The sequence below is a fragment of the Aethalodelphis obliquidens genome, unplaced genomic scaffold, assembly GCF_003676395.1.
Source record: "Aethalodelphis obliquidens isolate GAN/ISIS:26980383/991018 unplaced genomic scaffold, ASM367639v1 scaffold6, whole genome shotgun sequence".
Classification (NCBI taxonomy): Eukaryota; Metazoa; Chordata; class Mammalia; order Artiodactyla; family Delphinidae; genus Aethalodelphis; species Aethalodelphis obliquidens.
The window spans coordinates 57,290,221-57,310,149 of record NW_020837950.1 but is presented as its reverse complement, the minus strand read 5'-3'; the positions used below and the strand labels follow the sequence as shown (position 1 = coordinate 57,310,149).

The 19,929-nt window shown below is 41.3% G+C and overlaps 2 protein-coding genes across 6 annotated transcripts; one reads left to right on the top strand and one right to left on the bottom strand.

Moving 5' to 3' along the window:
* Positions 1-5,925: 5,925 nt before the first annotated feature.
* On the bottom strand, positions 5,926-14,695 carry BBS12 (Bardet-Biedl syndrome 12). 5 transcript variants are annotated; one of them, XM_027103642.1, is made up of 4 exons: positions 14,582-14,695; positions 10,364-10,426; positions 9,988-10,113; positions 5,926-8,155 (listed from the first exon to the last, which is right to left on the bottom strand). In XM_027103642.1, exon 4 carries the CDS (start codon positions 8,143-8,145, stop codon positions 6,001-6,003), a length of 2,145 nt encoding a protein of 714 aa, XP_026959443.1. In that variant the 5' UTR covers positions 8,146-8,155; positions 9,988-10,113; positions 10,364-10,426; positions 14,582-14,695; the 3' UTR covers positions 5,926-6,000. The 5 variants fall into 5 exon arrangements, with proteins under 5 accessions (XP_026959443.1, XP_026959441.1, XP_026959440.1 ...); XM_027103640.1 differs by having other exon boundaries at positions 9,988-10,048; XM_027103639.1 differs by having other exon boundaries at positions 9,988-10,426.
* Positions 14,696-16,195: 1,500 nt separating this feature from the next.
* On the top strand, positions 16,196-18,735 carry LOC113619080 (centrin-4-like). Its single transcript, XM_027103645.1, is given in 4 exon segments — positions 16,196-16,735; positions 17,131-17,259; positions 17,873-18,010; positions 18,214-18,735. Coding segments are annotated over 4 exon segments (516 nt in total). The 5' UTR covers positions 16,196-16,576; the 3' UTR covers positions 18,304-18,735.
* The last annotated feature ends 1,194 nt before the right edge of the window (positions 18,736-19,929 follow it).

Below are 19,929 nucleotides of genomic sequence, written 5' to 3'. Positions count from 1 at the left end.
ACACGAGCCCTTTGCTTGGTTACAGCATGCGCTGAGTATTTCTGATATTCTTCAGAGCTTAGATCACCACAGCACTAGTCAATTCTCCTACATCTGCTATGTAAAAAAATAATAATAGTAATACAGAAACCTCAATTAAATAAGAGCTGGGAGACCAGAACGGGAGCTCTCATGCCCTGGGACAATAGCAGAGCCCAACAGGAAGAAGACAGACTCATCTTCTTTGCTGGCAAGGACTCAGCCAATGAAAAGCCATGGACTCTGTTTTGCTGTAACCCTTCCAACTTCCTTTTCCTCCCTATGAAAGTATTCTCCTGCCCTTGCCACGTGGGGACTTGCATGTGGCTCTCCATGGTTGCAGACACTGAACTGCAATTCTCTGCTGATCCTGAATAAACCCATCTTTGCAGGAGAAATATCTGGTAGTCTGTTTATTTCAGGCAACAACACAGACACATAGAGTTGGGGTTATTTTGTTTGTTGTTGTTTTGCACTCACCCAGAATGTGATGCCCGTGGGTTAGTTCTCAAACCTGCTTACACTTTTTCTTCCATTCATATTTCCTTTCCTTTTGGAAGTACTTGTTAGCAATTTTGGGGACTGTAGCTCACAGTGACCTGTCAGTAACCCCTTCACTCTTGCTGCTTCCCAATTCCTTTCTGCTGATCTTGCATCTGTCCAGCCTCTGGGTGGGCAGGCACACTTGCCTATAATCTGGAATACGTTTCCTACAATTCCATTGCTGGAATTTTTTTAAAGATTATTTTTTGAAGAACTAATTAACCCCTCGTCCAGGAGGCGTTATTTACCTTTGGGAAAATGGGCTATAATGTAGAGGTAAGTTAACTGCAAACCTCTTTGTAGTCTGTAATATTCAAGAGGCAGGTTGGTCTCACAAACATATCAACACTGCACTGGTCTTTTAAGAAATGTCTATACCTGCTTATAGATAGGGTTTCTTGAAAACCCCACTTACTTAGATGAATCAAGATTTTTCAAGGGACTGTCCTCAGTTTGCAAGGACAGAAAAATCCCTTGAGTAATTAAAATTTAAAGGTATTTCTTATAAGAATTAGAAAAACAGCTGATAAACCACATGAGAGTACAAAGCTTTTTTTAAATCTGGGAACAAAACAAACTTACAAAATCTATATTAGAGTGAACTTCTAGTTTCAAAGGAAAGTATTTATTACAAGATCTACTCAGTACTTAATAGTATGAATACATGCAAATACGAACTTCATTAAAAAAATCTATATTAAATGAGCTGAACATCTATGTGAATATTAGTGGCACTCATAATCTTCGTACTATTTTAACAAAAACTACGTGTTAATAGTATACAGAGGGAGAATAAAAGTATCGCTATCTACTCAAGTAAAATAATATCCTTTATTTTTAAAAACAGTTCAATACTCAACATTGTTATTATTCTAACTGTGAACAAAGATGGTATGTATAATTGGAATGATTATCTGTGCAAAGTTCTCACATTATAAGACAAGCACCAAACCAAAAATGATATTCTTTTACCCAAGCATGAACATAATCAAATTACATTCTCTGATACATTTAAAGTAGCTCTGTAAATAAACCAGGCATTCTCTTTTGTTTTGTTGTTACCTTACAGAAAAAAAAAAAGCTTCATATCACAATTAATGCTTAGAAATATATACTTTTTTTTTTTTTTTAGCGGTACACAGGCCTCTCACTGCTATGGCCTCTCCCATGGCGGAGCACAGGCTCCGGACACGCAGGCTCAGCGGCCATGGCTCACGGGCCCAGCCGCTCCACGGCATGTGGGATCTTCCTGGACCGAGGCACGAACGTGTGTCCCCTGCATCGGCAGATGGACTCTCAACCACTGCGCCACCAGGGAAGCCCAGAAATACAGACTTTGGAGCCAGATAAAACCTTAGTTCAAATTCCAGCTCTACTACCTATTACTTGGACAAGTGTCTTAACCTCATTAAGCTAATTCCCTCAACCGTAAAATGCAGAAAATAGATGTTGCAAAGATTGAGACTACATATGAGTTATGGGCTGAATTGTGTTCCTCCGTCAATTCATACCCTGAGGTCCTAAACCCCAGTACCTCAAAATGTGACTGTATTTGGAGATAGGGTCCTGAAAGAGGTACTTAAGTTAAAATGTGGTCACTAGGGTAGGCCTTAACCCAATATGACTGGTGTCCTTACAAGATGAGGAAATTTGGACAAAGATAGGTACAGAGGGAAGATGTTATGAAGACACGGGGAAAAGACAGCCATCTACAAGTCAAGGAGAGAGGCCACAGAAGAAACCAGCCCTGCCCACACCTTGATCTCAGACTTCTAGCCTCCAGAATTGTGAAAAAATAAATTTCTGTTGTTTAAGCCACCTAGTATGTGGTACTTTGTTGAGGTGACCCTAGCAAACTAATGCAATACATAAAGAATTTAGAATGGTGCCTGGAACATGATAGGTAATCAGTAACTTAATTAATACAATTATTTTCTCAGAGCTCTTCTAATATTCATTTCCAAAAACTACACACATAAATTCAGGCCTTATAATGTTCAATTTATGGCTAAGTAGCAAAAGAGGCTTTGTCGGGACAGGCAGTCTGCCATGGGCTCGGAGCATCCCTGCATGTCCTTGCTGGGTATTGAGTTCTCTTTTTCCAGGCCATTTCTCAAGTCTGTGTTTGCAGTGAGCAACCTTGAATGATGATGTAATATCTTTCTCCAGACTAAGAATAGGCTTACTTGTGCTAACTATAAAAGTTGTGAATCGGGGGGCTTCCCTGGTGGCGCAGTGGTTGAGAATCTGCCTGCCAATGCAGGGGACACGGGTTCGAGCCCTGGTCTGGGAGGATCCCACATGCCGCGGAGCAACTAGCCCCGTGAGCCACAACTACAGAGCCTGCGCGTCTGGAGCCTGTGCACCGCAACGAGAGGCCGCGATAGTGAAAGGCACGTGCACCGCGATGAAGAGTGGCCCCTGCTTGCCACAACTAGAGAAAGTCCTCGCACAGAAGACACAACACAGCAAAAATTAAAAAAAAAGTTGTGAATCACCTGAGCTCAGTGTTCCTCTACTGTAACACAAACTACCATGTGTGCAGACATTCATCATGGGCTCCTTATGTCACCCCTGAGGGACTTGAGAGCGCAGGGGACCAACATAAATTAACATGAAGCTCTGGTTACTTTTATAAAGTCCTTTGTCTCTGACCCAGGAGTCTCGAGTCTTCTGCCAGTGTTGCATGAAATTTTAATAGGCCAACTTGTTAGCTTGTAAACAGAGCAAAATCCCAGACCCTGCATAGTTCTTGCCAGTTTTAACTTGAGAGAAACTTCTAATGTGAAACTTCTTGGTCCATGTTTCCATAGGGGGAAAAAGTGACTAAAGGTAACTGACAGGATTGGAGCAAATCTTGCAGTAAAGGAAAAAAGTGACCCTGTGGGTGGGTCCCAATGGCCCAATTCAATGTACTATTATCATGAAAATACATAATTGGCATCGAGGTGTTATGGGCTTGAACTTAAATGCTCATGAAGTGCCAGAGGAGATTCTCTCACGCGGGGTATTGCTACAGGTAGAGAAATGAGACAAGCTTCCGGCCAGCTACCACCATGCCCTGACCCATCCTAACCCATCCACAGGGTGGGACTGAGTGTGTGTGCCTCTGTGCTCTGATGCCTCAGATGTTCACTATACAGGTGATATATATAGACGTTCTGGGGTTGACAGGTTAGAAGCCTGTCTCAGTGGCCCTGACTGTGGCGTTATCTACCTCTACCAGTAGGAGTGACCGATAAACCTGAACAAAATTCAGAACACTGGTTGCCAAGGAAAGTTCCTTGATACCATTTGGAGAGATTCACAGCACTCATCCCTCCGGGAGTCAAACAAGCAAATGCTTTATCTCCTTGACCACCACAAGCCACCACCACAACGGAGGCTCAACTCCTTGTTAAGCCTCTTATTTGGTACAGGAGGCAGGACATGATGCCATCAATGGCAGCTCTCAGTTAAGAACACTTACAAACACAGGAACCAGGACAACCTTGTTTCAATCTGACTGATCATATGCTTCTCTTAATGCCTGAGTGGCCTTGGATTTTGCCATGCATGGCAACTGAGGCTGAAACTACTAGGTAACACTACCTATGTGACTTAATCAAATTTATATACTGGTGATTCAATTCAGGTTTAACAAGAAATCCTGATATACAGTGACCTGGGCCTATTGCGGTTATGTGCTTGTATGTGGGGAAAATGGGCCACAAAGGTATCTCCGCTAGCGATGGGAGTTGCCTTTTGGCCCATCTATTGCCTCCTGTTATTTTCGGCAATGACACCAAAGACAGGTAAGACAGTCAAAGCTCCCTTGCGTGGTTCATAATGGATAACAAATTGGTCTTAGGCTACATTCTGGCTAATAAGAAGGCCTACTGGCCCTCCCTTGGAACTTACATTTGACTACATTCAAGGCCCTTGGGAACATGAGTGAGGTCAGTACTGCAGCCTGGCTTCACCCTGCTGCTCGGCGTCTGTTTTAGTAGCCTTGATTTAGTTGGTATGTGAGACCAACTGAATAGATTTGGTACTGACTAAGCAACCTGTTTGCCAGATTAATCAGAGTAGCCGACAGAGTGGCATACTCACATGAAAATTCAAGTCTGGCCAAGAACGTATCAGGTTGAAGAGTGAATTTCTGGAGCAGGCTACCCACCATGGCTCTGAGTGACACTGCAGACTTTCTCAGGACGCCAGGCCTATCGTTACCCAGTCCACGTCTCAGGCTTGTGTTTACACTGAGCAGCCTTGAGGCATGAGGTAACAACTGCCCTTGGACAAAGAACGGGATTGTTTCTGCTTACTGTAAAAGCAGTGGCTACCCCAAGTGTTCCTCTTCCGTAACACAACACACTGCGTGTGCAGGCTGCCATCAGTGGCCCTCCGTGTTGCTTTCGTGGGGCGTAGAGAACTGGGGAACTGATGCAAAGCAACCTGAAGCTCTGGCTACTGCTTTTCCTGTGAATAATAAAAGCCCTTTGCCTCTGATCCAAGCATCTTGTGTATTCTGTAGCATCCCATGAAACAGCAACAGGCTAACCTGTTAAATTGTAAGTAGGGTGAATGGCAATCCCACTACTTGGCATATACCCTGAGAAAACCATAATTCCAAAAGTCATGAACCACAATGTTCACTGCAGCTCTATTTCCTGTAGCCAGGACATGGAAGCAACCTAAGTGTCCATCGATGGATGAATGGATAAAGAAGATGTGGCACATATATACAATGGAATATTACTCAGCCATACAAAGAAACGAAATTGAGTTATTTGTAGTGAGGTGGATGGACCTAGAGTCTGTCATACAGAGTGAAGTAAGTCAGAAAAACAAATACAGTATGCTATCACATATATATGGAATCTAGAAAAAAAAAAAGGTTGTAACGAACCTAGGGGCAGGACAGGAATAAAGACACAAAGGTAGAGAATGGACTTGAGGACATGGGGAGGGGGAAGGGTAAGCTGGGACAAAGTGAGAGAGTAGCATTGACATATACACTACCAAATGTAAAATAGATAGCTAGTGGGAAACAGCCACATAGCACAGGGAGATCAGCTCGGTGCTTTGTGAACACTTAAAGGGGTGGGATAAAGAGGGTGGGAGGGAGATGCAAGTGGGAGGGGATATGGGGATATATGTATACGTATAACTGATTCACTTTCTTATACAGCAGAAACTAGCACAACAATGTAAAGCAATTATACTCCAATAAAATGTTAAAAAAAGAGACATGTCCAGCTACAGAATAAAAATATAGAAACAGAACAAAATTGTAAGTAGGGTGAAATCTCCGACTCTGTACAGTTATTGACACACATCAATTATTTTCTCTTGGTAAAAGCTGGCATTTTAGAAACTGTAACTTGGCTACTAGAAAATTTATTATTAGCACGACATATTACCAAAGATTATTTTCCAAAGACTTAGCCAATAACACTACAAAAATAAAAAGCCCTCTGATTCCTGCGAATTTATCTGCGTTTGTTCAAGTCCAGTGATAATTTCACTGTCTGTCTGAAGAACTAACAGTACTAAATCCAAGGCTCGGCGCCATGCCTCAGTCTTTGGTGTAACAACGTCATAAACTCTTGGAATCTGTTCCAGTTTATCTGAAATGTCTGAATTTAAAATCCCACTATTTAGTTTACTATATTCATTCAAGACGTAAGAGGAAGGAGAGCCAGAGTCTGTAGCATTTTGTAGATGATGTTGAATGAATGTGCCGGCTTCAAATTCTGATGAGTAACTGGCAGTGTTATACAGGAGAGTTGAAAGGTATCTGCGCCATCCATTTGCCAGGAGTTTAAGCACAGTCGGTCTGTACTGTGTCACAGATGAGGCCAGCCAAGAGGAAGTATTATGAAGCCATCCCGAACAGCCTTGGTTTCCTTTATTCACAGACTGCTCCGCAAGAATCTGAAGATGGCTAAGACACAAAAATTCAACTGCGCCACCCCCAAGGAATACCTTTTGCTCTTTTAGAGCATGATACAGACGATAGGCACACGTCCAGAAGGTATCTTCTTTGGTTTGCACCTGGGCAGTGACTGGACTAGTCAGCACTACTGTAACCAAATTAATTCCTTCTGTTTTTAACATGATTGCCATCCTGTTGATCTCATCTGCAGCATCAAAGGGAATGCTTCTCCAGATGGTCACACAGACCCCACTGCCCACGCAGTTTTCGTTCACTTGTGTAATGTAGGTCACCTGCACTGCTCCTGAAGCCTCTGCAAAAGCCTGCATTACATTGCCATTCACTGATCCAATTACCAACCTCTTGCTGTCTGTGCATTTTTCAATTAAGCGTTCAGACACATTTCCTTGCACCAGGACAAGGTTCACATTGAACTTGATTAACACCTGTAACACATGATCTGTCCACAGTTCTTCTGAGCCATCTTGTTGAACCTTCAAGCTTTCTGATACTGTTTTAATACTTGCAGACTTATTAAATCCCAGGTGGCGATAATTCTCTGTGAGATCACCTTCAACAAGAACAACGCGAATAGGCTGATTCTGCAATTCCTTGATCAGAGCAGCACTAGATATTGATACAACAGTGATATATCCTGGACAGACACAAGAAGAGGTTTCAGGGAAGCCCGGTAAGCAGCAAGTGAAGATTCTTGAAATGTCAAAAAGAAATGGCACTGTACAGCTGCCTTGTTGCATACCTGCGTTCTGATATTGTAGCCGTACTGCTTTGTCTACTAACTTCATGCTGCTGTGACCTCCGTGACTCAAACCCACCTCCAACTCCACCAAATCATCACATCTGTAAGTCTTGGGAGTAGCTGCACTAAGTTGTTCTAGAACTCCGTCTGGTTTGCTTATCCATTGATTATTACCTGTCCTACTAAAATGTCTACTGTGGGTTAGTACTGACTTTCTGCAGCGGGTGTCTGCAAGCAGACTGTTTTTCAGAGTTTGAGGAGTTTGTGATGTGTTTTCATCTGCTTCAACCTTATCCTGAGACCTAAAGAGTTGAGGTGATTTAACAGGTCTCCCAGAAAGACTGTAAATGGCCAGGGACTGAGAGGCAACATCTTTGAGATCACGCTCTTTCTGTATCAAACCAGTACCTGAAGGGATTTGGAGAAAAGGGTATACGCCAACACTAAATGTTTCAGGTCCAGAAAATGTCTTTGTGTTAACCGTACGGTCAAATACATTGTGGATAGGTACTTGAAGGGAAACTACCTCTTCAATGCATGAATTCAAGCCTTCTGACATTACAGACACTATTAATGAAATGGGGACACCCAAATGAAGACATTCTTCAGCAGCACTGCTCCATGCACCAACAAGAAACAAAAGAGTACTGGTTCCAGTTCTGTATGTGTTATTTTGTGCTTGAACTGCTTCTCTGAGAAGCTGTCCCACTGCACTGGTTAAATCCAAACTTTCCAGAAGCCTTACTGTTGAACTGATTAACACACTTTCATGACACTCTTCATCTATAATAAATTTGGATGATTTTACTGGGCCTAGGAAAGTTCTTCCTGTTTCTGCAAACGATGAAAGCTGTTGAAGTCCCACGTGCCTTCTTTTGTTTATGACCCTGCAAGCCATCACCATGAATCATCATCTGCAAATAAAATTAAAACTTGGAACTTTATTCAGTGCAATTCATGGTAATAAAAGAAAAGTAAGGTACAGCCCCTGCCTTCGAGGAGTTTCTGATATATGTAGTTTCCATTAAATATGGTCAGTGCAATGATACAGCATTAAAATTTGAAAAAATAATTAGCAAGTTGAAGGAGGTAGTAGTAAATGCACATATATGTGACAAAAACACAGTGTACTTGGGTAACACAAGTAATTTAGTTTCACGGGATATAAAGCAAGTAGTGGGGAATAGTAGGACATGAAGCGTTAGAAGAGGAAAGGGGCTGGATCATGGAGGGCAGTATGCGCCACGTCAAACCTGACCCTACTTATAATGGGAAACATGGAAGTGCTTTAAGGGGGGGAGATGAAGAAACAGCTTGATGTAGTATCTGAAAGCATGTACTCTGAATCTAGAAGTCTGGGTTTGAACTTGTCTCTACTGCTTACTAACTGTGTAGCCTTCAGCAAGTTTCTTAACTTCTTTACCCTGTTTTCACGTCTGAAGAATGAGGATAATAACAGAATCTACTTCATAGGGTTATTACCAGGAGTAAATGAGTACAGTGCTTAGAACAGTGTCTGGCACATAGTGCTTTATGAGTACTTGCAATAACAATAATAAATTTATAATATAAAACTGAATAATATTAAAAATAAAATTAAGTAATATTAAAATTATTATTATTATTAGTGTTTTGGATATATTACCACTCTGATAACAGTGTAGAGAACTGATTGGATGAGTGCCAGACAGAAGGCAGAGAGGCCATGGTTATCTAGATGAGAAATGTGGAAGAGGGATGGAGGTAAAGGATGGATTTAGCTATTGATTAGAATATAAAGGGAGGAAAAGTACTGTTTAAAAGGAAGTTCGAGGGCTTCCCTGGTGGCACAGTGGTTAAGAATCCGCCTGCCAACGCAGGGGACACGGGTTCGAGCCCTGGTCCAGGAAGATCCCACACGTCACGGAGCAACTAAGCCTGTGCACCACAAATACTGAAGCCCACGCGCCTACAGCCCGTGCTCCACAACAAGAGATGCCACCGCAATGCGAAGCCCGCGCACTGCAACGAAGAGTAGCCCCCGCTTGCTGCAATGAGAGAAAGCCCGCATGCAGCAATGAAGATGCAACGCAGCCAAAAATAAATAAGTAAATAAATAAATTAAAATTTAAAAAAAGGAAGTTCGAGAGCATTAGACTTTTTCCAGGTAGTATTTCAGAATTCATATCTAAAACTAATAGGAAGAAGTTATAAGAGAAAAACTTCAGCCCAATAGAAAGAACTTTTTAACAAAGTACTCTCTAATTGAAAAGCTGTCTGTAATAAAATAACCTGTCTTGTGAGGTATGGGCTCTTAAAGCACTACAGCTAAAACTGTAGATAACATACGCTTCTTTTCCAACTCTAAGACTTTATAATTCTTCAAGTACATATATATACATATTTTAATATTTTTAAAATATATATATATTTATTTGGCTGCGTTAGGTCTTAGTTGCGGCACGCGGGATCTTCGTTGCAGCAGGCAGGATCTAGTTCCCTGACCAGGGATTGAACCCGGGCCCCCTGCATTGGGAGCGCGGAGTCTTAGCCACTGGACACCAGGGAAGTCCCGCAAGCATATTTTTTACCACAACCTTTTAAATCAAAAATATCAAAAAGTAAACAATTCTCGGAGTTTTTGCTTTTCTTCTAATGCTGGCCACAGCACTGGTAAATTTGTTCCTATAATGCCTAGAGTCATCCTTGATTCTGAAGAGCTCCACAGTTCCAGATACACCTTAGGATCAGCAGGAAGCCACAGCACCTGTTGCTCAAGAGTAGCTTCCTAGAGGCTTTCAAGGACGAAGGAGAAAAGCCAGTACAGCCTAAGAAAACATATAACAAATTGTTTGAACTCAGCTTCAAAACCTCTTTTGTGAAACTTTCAGTTCTGTAAAATAAAAATAAAACTCTTGATATACTCAGGTATATCCCTGAACAGCATCAAATTATACTCTAGACTCCAACAATGCTGAGACCCATCCTGTCTTACAGCTCTCTTATCTTACCATATTTTTGCTGTCCTCCACCCCATATTATCAATTCTCTACTTACCCAGTTTAAGTTCCCATTTGCGGATTATAATCACTCTCTTGTACATAGACTCTCAAAGTCCTTGTCTCTCTTTTGGTTCATCTTACCTTGCAAAGCCACTAATCTTGAGGAAATCCAACTCTGTCTACTCCATGTTTACCCTGGGGCAGCTGAAAATAAACAGAAAAACACACACAACCGCACTGACTGGTGTCATTTTAAGTTCATGACTCCACACTGCAAGTGGCCCTTAATACTGCCTGGCAATCTATTTTGTTAGTCCTTTTGTCTTTTTTTTAATGGTTATTGGGTTCTATTTTTAAAAGTTTCATCTACCCCTGAGTACAAAGGACATTCCATATTTCTTCTAAAAGCTTTATGGTTTTAGTCTTTTTTAAAAATTGAGGTAAAGGTCATAAAGGTCATATAACATAACCATTTTAGAGTATACAATTCAGTGGCACTTCGAACATTCACAGTGTTGTACAACCACTACCTTTATCTAGTTCCAAAATATTTCCATCACCCCGAAAGAAAACTCTGCAGCCATTAAGCAGTCCCTCCCTGTATGTCTCCCCCCAGCCCCTGGCAACCACCAAGCTGCTTTCTTGTCTCTGTGGATTTACCTATTCTGGATATTTCATAGACTCATGTAATATGGGACCCTTTGTGTCTGGTTTCTTTCACTTAGCATAATGTTTTTTAAAAAATTTTTATTGGAGTATAGCTGCTTTACAATGTTGTGTTAGTTTCTGCTGTACAGCAAAGTGAATCAGCTATACGTGTACATAAATCCCCTTTTTTGGATTGCCTTCCCATTTAGGTCACCACAGAGCACTGAGTAGAGTTCCCTGTGCTGTACAGTAGGTTCTCATTAGTTGTCTATTTTATACATATATCAATAGTGTATATATGTCAATCCCAATCTCCCAATTCATCCCAACCCCCTCAGTTAGCATAATGTTTTTGAGGTTCACCACATTGTAGTATGTGTATTTCATTCCTTTTTATGTATGTATGTAGGTAGCTATCATTTTGTTTATGGACATTTGGATTGCTTCTACCTTTGTTATTTTTAATTAATTAATTAATTTATTTATGGCTGTGTTGGGTCTTTGTTGCTGTGCGTGGGCTTTCTCTAGTTGCGGAGATTGGGAGCTACTCTTTTTTTTTTTTTTTTTTGCGGTACGCGGGCCTCTCACTGTTGTGACCTCTCCCCTTGTGGAGCACAGGCTCCGGACACGCAGGCTCAGCGGCCATGGCTCACGGGCCCAGCCGCTCCACGGCATGTGGGATCTTCCCCGACCAGGGCACGAACCCGTGTCCCCTGCATCGTCAGGCAGACTCGCAACCACTGCGCCGCCAGGGAAGCCCTAACAGCTTTATATAATTATGCAAATCTCCCCCTTTCAACGAGGCTTATCCTGAGCATCCTATTTAACACTGCAAACTCCTCTTTTCCCTTTACATTCTGGATTCCCTTTATTCACTCTAATTTCTCTTTTCCCACAACATTATCACCTTATAAAATAGTACATACTCTACTTATTTATTTACTATTTATTGACTATGTCCCTCTGTTGGAATATAATTCCCAGAAGGGCAGTTTTAGTCACTGACGTATCCCATATACTGATAACACTGTCTGACACAATGCAAGTACTCAATAAATATTTGACAATGTGGTTTTCACCACATTTATTATCTTACATTTAAGTACAGAACTGAAATAAGACTAAACAGATGCCATTGTCAGTATTCCTCCACCATAAATTTAAGGTTCTACCACCTCTGGAGTCGACATGATTGCTATTTGGCACTGCCGTGGTTGAGGCCCTTTAATTGCTTCCAAAATGGTTCCTCCTTCACATGGTTGTCAGAATTATCTTTGAAAAGCACAAACCTAATCGGATCACTCCACTGCCTAAAACAACTATTCACCTTAGAAAATAAAGTCTTTCCCTAGGTAAAGGTGTCCCATAATCTGACTTCAATCTAATTTATAAGGCTCATCTTCCACCTTTCCTCATAAACCCAATGATCTAGTCACACTACAACATACCTTTACTTTCATTTCCGCACACACTATACTCTGATTTGAATATCCTACACTTTCTTCACCTTGGCAAATGCTATATATCTTTCATGACCCAAGGCAAATGCCACATTTTTGATACAGCCTCCTCCAATGCCTCAAGGAGAAGTAGCACCTCCTTCCTGGGCTGCCAAAGTACTGTCTACACACATCTACTAAAGCACTTAGCACCCTGAATTAAAAATACTGTTTTTATGTCTGTGCCTATCTCCCCCACTACTCTGTGGGTTCCTTGCTTTCATTCATCTTTATACTCTACACTCAGTTCCTTTCAAACTCACCCAATACATGGCATAGTACATGATATGTAGAAAGCATTAAATAAATTTAGTAGATTTAAGAGTGATAGTAGGTTTAACATTTTTCCAGATTAATATTATTAATGTTCTATAGTAAAATTAGATTAGTAACAGCTATTTTTCAAGACTGAGTACTTCCTACCTAAGACCTAGAAACTGCAATCTGAGCCTATAATTGAAAAATCATTTTCACTAGAAGTTAATGTCCCAAATATAAAAGCCTAAATCACAGAATGATGTAAAAGCAGGTGAACACACTACGCAGCCTTTTAGTTGCCATAAGATCAAACTTGATCCAGGAGAGCCTAAAAATTAGAATTGTTTCTACAAATTTGGTCATTATTCATTTCTGGTCTCAGAAATCCCTTTAATATTAGTAGTAAAGAAGAAGTATATGTCCTGGAAACTAATCAAGAGCAACTTTCTCAGTGAGATTAATGGCCTGAAAAATCAATATACTATAATTAAGTGACTGAATATTTTACCTAATTCACGAACTATCTTGAATTTGCATCGTTTAAATTTCCACTGGGGTAACTTTACACAGAAAAACCACTTCTAATATTAGAATAACTTAACCTATTTTCCAGAATCCAAATAAGGTTTTGTTTTTGGGTTTTTTTTTTTTTAGATCAATTATTACAATGCTTGGGTGTCTGCCTGGTATATAATGTGAGCAAGAAAGGATGATGGTTTTGGAAAATGTGCCATGTTTCAACTAACTGAAGTAGGATAAGTGACTTGGGAGACTACTTCAAGAATGTACTTTGCACATTTTTCTTTCCTTACCTTCAAGGAGATAAGTGGGATAAAGGGAAAAACCTAGGCAAAACTTAATATTCTTCCTGAATCCACTGTTGGAGAATCCTGTATGATTTTTAGGAAAAAGTACTTACTCTAGAGAAGGCACTGCAGGAGGCATAAAAAAGAGCCCTGCTGTGTAAGCGATTAAGCGTTAGAAGTTTTAAGAGACTATCACCTCTTCATTCTTACCACCTCAGTCCTTCCCCTGCACCCTTTAGCTGGTCCCAGACCAGATTCAGAACTGGGCGGAACCAGCAAGTCTGGCCCTTTGGCCAAGAATTTGCTTTGATTTACAGCACTTATATGGCATCTGAATCTCGACAGTTACTGAGTCAAGTGGATTTTCAGGCTACCTATGTCGGACTCAATGCGGATCTATGCTGGATATATTTGGAAAACCGGCCAAATCTTGGGATTCAACCAACTGAACGGCTCTGGGTGAGAATGTCGGGGGCGTGGAAAAGTCTGATGGTGATTAGGTCCAAAGTCCAACCCCGCAAATAAACGCTACAACACTGGTAAAAACTCTTTCCTATGCAGGGAGTCTTCATGTGCATCCTAAGACCCGCACTGCCCCCGTGCCCACACCACACCCCTCCTGTAAAGAAATGCTGCCTAGGGCTTCGCTGGTGGCGCAGTGGTTGAGAATCCGTCTGCCGACGCAGGGGACACGGGTTCGTGCCCCAGTCCGGGAAGATACCACATGCCGCGGGGCGGCTGGGCCCGTGAGCCATGGCCGCTGAGCCTGCGCGTCGGGAGCCTGTGCTCCGCAACGGGAGAGGCCACAGCAGTGAGAGGCCCGTGTACTGCAAAAAAAAAAAAAAAAAAAAAAAAAGAAATTCTGCCTACCAGGCCAGAATCGCTGTGAACCAAGGAGGAGGGAAGTCGCTAAAGGCCAAGCCCCAGGCACTGTGGAGGCTGAAGGATGCCTAGCGGCGCAAGGTAAGGACAGTCCCCTCCGCCTCTGGTAATCCGGCCGGTAAACCGAAGCTGGACCAATTCAGCAGACCCACCAGGCTCTAGAGTCTCATCCCTTCTCCCGGCCCCAAGAGGTTAGAAAAGCAAACAATATCCCCCCACATCTCCGTCAAAGACTTAGCAGTTGGTAGAAGCACCTCGCTACGAACCTCGCTCTTTTCTCCATCCCTACGGGAGGCTCCAGTTCCCCGAAGTTCTGCCTGACACTGTGACGCCAAAACGCCCGGGGGAAGAATCTTCCTTTCCGGTTCGCATTTTGCGCAAGTGCGCCGCGGGCCCAGCTGTGCTAAAGGATAGTCCTGGTTGCTAAGAAACCTTACGGAAAGTTCTGCTTAATGGTAGCCTGGGAAAGGCATAGCGTTACGCTATTGGTAGAGAATAGAGAGTGGGGGATGGCCTCAAGGACCTTCTTTTGTGACCATTGGGTGGCATGACTGTCAATCAGTGGGGGCAAGCCTGTGTGGGCGGGGCCGCAGAGAGGTCGGCGAGAGCGGCCTTAGCAACGGCTAGCAGGCTGTGAAGACTACAGTCGGGCTGTGCGGCGGGCGGGTGAAGCCCGGAGGTCCCGGTTGAGGGCGCCGGTCGGGGACATGGTGAGTGCGAAGCTGCAACCACTTACTGGGGCTGGGCTGGGGCTGAAGTTTCTCCCCGGAACAAGGAAGGAATTTAGTTTACGGAATGAATTATTCGCCTCCTTTCATGATCCTCGACTGTCATTAGTAACCCCTCCCTTCGTCACCGAATAGAAGCGCACTGTCCATAACTCTAGAGACAGAAGAGCGGTTCTCCAGTTCATTTTTTCCCCTCCTCAACCCCAGTAACCGCTACTACCAACGGTGTTGGAGACAGAAACCGCTCTCTAGCCAGAAATGAGTTGAATACAGAGAATAAGATGCTTTAAAACCGTTGGAGGGCCTGGGCCTCTAGGAAAGACATCCAGAACTCTGAAAAAACTGGCCGGGGGAGCTACGAACTCTGCCACTGAAACTGTTGAAGATGAGTGTATCTGCAGTCCAGGGATCAAGAATCTGATGCTGCCACAACCAGTCTTAAGATATGTGAAGCTGGCGTCTAGATACACGGGTCGTGGAGTCTCTGCCACCACTGCTTCTTAACCCAGAGCTGGAGACAAGATACTGAAATGAGGCTGCAGAAGAATCCCAGGAGTAACTCTGGGACCTTGCTTGCCAGCAGAAAATGGCAAGTAGCAGGAAGATGACCTCCATCTTCCCCAGATACGGATTATTGGTCCAACATTTATTCTTCTCCAGGTCCCTGGAGTAATTTTTCACCTGGAAAATGTATTTTTTCATTTCTCAGTCTCTGCAACATAGAAAAGTATGTGAGAAGGTGGGAAAGGAAATGATGTTCCAATCAACCATGTCTCACAAAATAAATTTTATTATGAGACATACAGGCAGAGATGAGAGTAAATATGCCTTAAACACTGCTGTTCAGATATACCAAGTAAGGGACTTCCCTGGTGGCGCAGTGGTTAAGAATCTGCCTGCCAATGCAGGGGACACACGTTCGAGCCCTGCTTGGGGAAGACCCCACATGCTGCGGAGCAACTAAGCCCGTGTGCCACAACTACTGAGCCTGCGCTCTAGAGCCCACGAGCCACAACTACTGAGCCCACGTGCCACAACTACTGAAGCCCCCGTGCCTAGAGCCCGTGCTCCACAGCAAGAGAAGCCACTGCAATGAGAAGCCCACGCACCGCAACCAAGAGTAGCCCCCGCTCACTACGACTAGAGAAAGCCCGCGCGCAGCAACAAAGATCCAGTGCAACCACAAATAAAATTAAATTAAAAAAAGATACACCAAGTAAGGCCAATTGTTTTCTGACATAACATCTACTATTCTAGCATGTCTTCTTTGCCTCTTTTCCGTATCAAAAGTCACTAATTTGATGGAAAAACCTAAGATGTAAAAAAGAACCAGTCTTTCCAGCAAGATATGAATAACTAAAATCTGAATAACTAAACTCACAAATGTTAGCAAAGGGAAAGGGGGAAATTCTTGAAGTTCATTATATGATAGGGACTAGGATACTTGAATATGTTTATTATATTTAATTAGTTCATCATTAACTCTTCTGCTTCTGGTACTTTTTCCAGTTACACAGTTTATCTTTTACCCACATGTGTATTTATTACAGGCATCCAACTGCCGCACAAGTTCAGGCCAATGGAAGAAAAGAGCAGCAGAAATTGAATGAAACCCAAAAGCAAGAAATTAAAGAGGGCTTTGATTTATTCGATGTTGTTGGGTCTGGAACCAGAGATGTGAAAGGATTGAAGGTTCTGAAATTACTTATAATTCCAAAACATTTGAAAAACTATCATTGCTTTGTTGCAATCTTTAAATCTTTCTTTAACAGTAGCCTTCTGAAAGCTTGATATAAAATCTCTTCAGTGCAAACACCTACCCCTGCAGTGTACATGCCTGGCCTGCATTAACAAAACAGTATCTCATTAAGCATTTTATTCTTGTTTTATGAATGAGTAGGCCAAAGCCCATCGTGTCACAGTGACATCCTATGGCACGGTAGGATTGGAACCTAAGCCTGCTGACCTGACTTTCTAGGTTTAAGCCTAGTCCATAGTGAAAAAGAGAGACCCTAGTAATTAATAGGTAGTTTAAGAGCTAGGAATGAGATTGTGGCCTATTATAATTTATTTGCTTTCTATTTCAGATTGCAATGTGGGCCTTAGGATTTGAACCAAAGAAAGAAGAAATTTAAAAAATGGTAGCTGAAATTGACAAAGAAGGAATCGGCACCATTAGTTTTGAAGATTTTTTGGCCATAATGAATGTAAAAATGGTATAGTAGTGATTTTGTTTTTCAATGAAATACAAGTAGTAGCCTTCAACAATTTTTGGCTGAAGCAATCAGAGGAAGAATTGGAACTAGGTCTTTAAAGATGGGTAGGATTTAGATAGATAGGAATAACAAGATTAAAGATGTTTTCAGGGTAGTAATGAAGACTGTCCAGTGTGGAGAAGAGGTTTTTTGTTAGGAAATAATAAGGATATATGGCTGGATAGAGAGAACGGGGCCAGCATTTTTAAGCCTTGAAATCAGCAAACAATTTATTGAGTGCCTATTTTTGTCAGGCAGTATCCTAGGGAGCATTGAATGAGACAATCTCCCTGTTCTCTTGGAGCTTACATTTTTGAAATGGATCTTAGTTAGTGAGGTTAATACAAGATAGATTCTCTTTATCACCCTGTGGCTCTTCCACTTAAATAAACCCTGAGTTTCAATACCTTGAGGGCAGATGTGAATGCATTGGAATAATTGTTAAAAGTCAGAGCAGTAAATAGAGCTCAGCTACCTGCTGTGTTGCTGTTCTAGACCTCAAAGACCTATACATCCAGACTAATCAAATAAATAAATGAAAGACTAATGACATTTAGTTGTTTCTGTTTTTAAGAGTGAAAAAGATGAAAAAGAAGAAATATTGAAGGCTTTCAAATTATTTGGTGATGATAATACAGGAAGTATATCACTAAACAATATCAAGGGGGTTGCTAAGGAACTAGGGGAAAATTTGACAGATGATGAACTTCAGGTAAATTTTACTTATTTGTATAATTATAATTTCACATATAACTTATATACAATTATAATTTATTATAATTTATAGTTATATTCTTTAGTTGTATTAATACATTTAAAATAAAATTTGGTTTTGAGTATGTATTTGAATGTTCATTTATATCATTATTCCTTTTTAATAGATTTCACATATCCTATTTACATTTCATTTTACAGGAAGTGCTTGATGAAGCTGATCATGATGGGGATGGAGAAATAAATGAGGAAGAATTTTTGAGAATGATGCAAAAGACCACTCTTTATTAATACTGTTTTTTGTTCCTTCTGGCAAGTTGTTAACAAGTTTGTATTTAAGTTCCATAATATCTGTATGTATTCATTTTCAGTGTTTAGTTTATGTACACAAACTGGCCTTTTGTTATCTAGTCCATGTGAGAAGTTACATGTTTCTACCAATATGTTGTTAAATCTGTAGCATCAAGAAACAAAGGAAATGTAGTGACTTCCTTGAACCATGAATCTGAGAACAGTATTAATTCCAAGTGCTATTTTTAGAGCCCCAGGGTCCAAAGACTTAGATTTTTCTTTTTTAATTTAAGGAAATCAGCCCCACATCAAATGAATTTGACAAGCAAGCCATTACCTTCCCTGTTACTTTCCTTTTGTGCAACTCTAAAAATGATGAACATTTGCTTTTTAACCAATTATTCAGATACATAAAACTATCTGGCAACTTCATTATTTGCTAATTTTCTTCTTATAAAGAAATTCAAAGCAGCACTTATATCATCCAGATTTCCCCATACGTTTGACCCTATAAGTTAGCATTTATTTAATACCTATGTCCTAGGACAGGTGCTAGGGGTTTTACATATATTATCTCAGTTACTATTTAGAAGCAGTAGTATTAGCTCCATCTTAGTACATATGAGAAAACTAAAGTTCAGAGAATTTAAATTTTAAAATTGCTGATTTGCCCATAGATGATAAAATATGGATCCTAAATCTTATAACCTCACTCTTCATTATGTTGCTTCCCTGTGGATAAAAACTCTCAGGATAATTGTGTGTATTTTCTAACTCATATAATTCTATGACCCTCTTGTAATTTAATTTTATTTGTTTTTTATGAAAAAGCCAAACTATGGGGAGTCTTTTGACCCCCGCTGGGCCGCACAAGAATGGGCCTTGGGCCTGGAACACTTCCTTACCAAGAGATGGAATCCTTACAGCTTACACTGGACTTGTCACGTTGTCTGTAATTATCTTTCCCTATTTCAGACTCAATGTGTACTACTTTGTTCTGCTTAAGTACATGTGTCATATGGCACCTGGCCAACCCCAGTGCCTATCTGTCCCTTTTGGGGAGAAGACGGGGTTCTTCTGTTGTACAAGAAGGGTGTGTGTTGGCCAATTGCCCAGTGTCGGCTTCTGGGAGGGACCTGCTGGCTATAGGAAACTGACACTCACTACTGAAGCTGATCTTTCTCTGTCTTTTCTCTATTCTAGTAAAGCACTGTTCCAGCCAGTACTTAACTGCACTGTGTTTTCCTTAGCAACTCTGCTACCAAGATGCAGTGGGCAGAAGTGCTTCAGGCTTCTGCTCCTGATAATAGGTAACAGATGCCACTTGCTGGACAAAACTCTTCCTAAAATCAAGTACATGGTAATGGTCTTTGGAGCAAGAAAGGCTGGTAGAAAATGTTCCTTTAATTGCCCCACCTAGTTTATTTTTATCTCAACTGAAATGAAGACTAAAGTTTTTTGTTTTGTCAACACAAGAGAGGTTTTTATTTGATTTAAGCTAGGTTGGCATATGCTAATGAATGTTCTTAAGTGCTTCACAGTATTTTTAATTCCTAATTATGTAGCATTTCCTCTAGACTAAAGAACGATATACCTACTAAACATGCTTCATATGTGAAAATTATG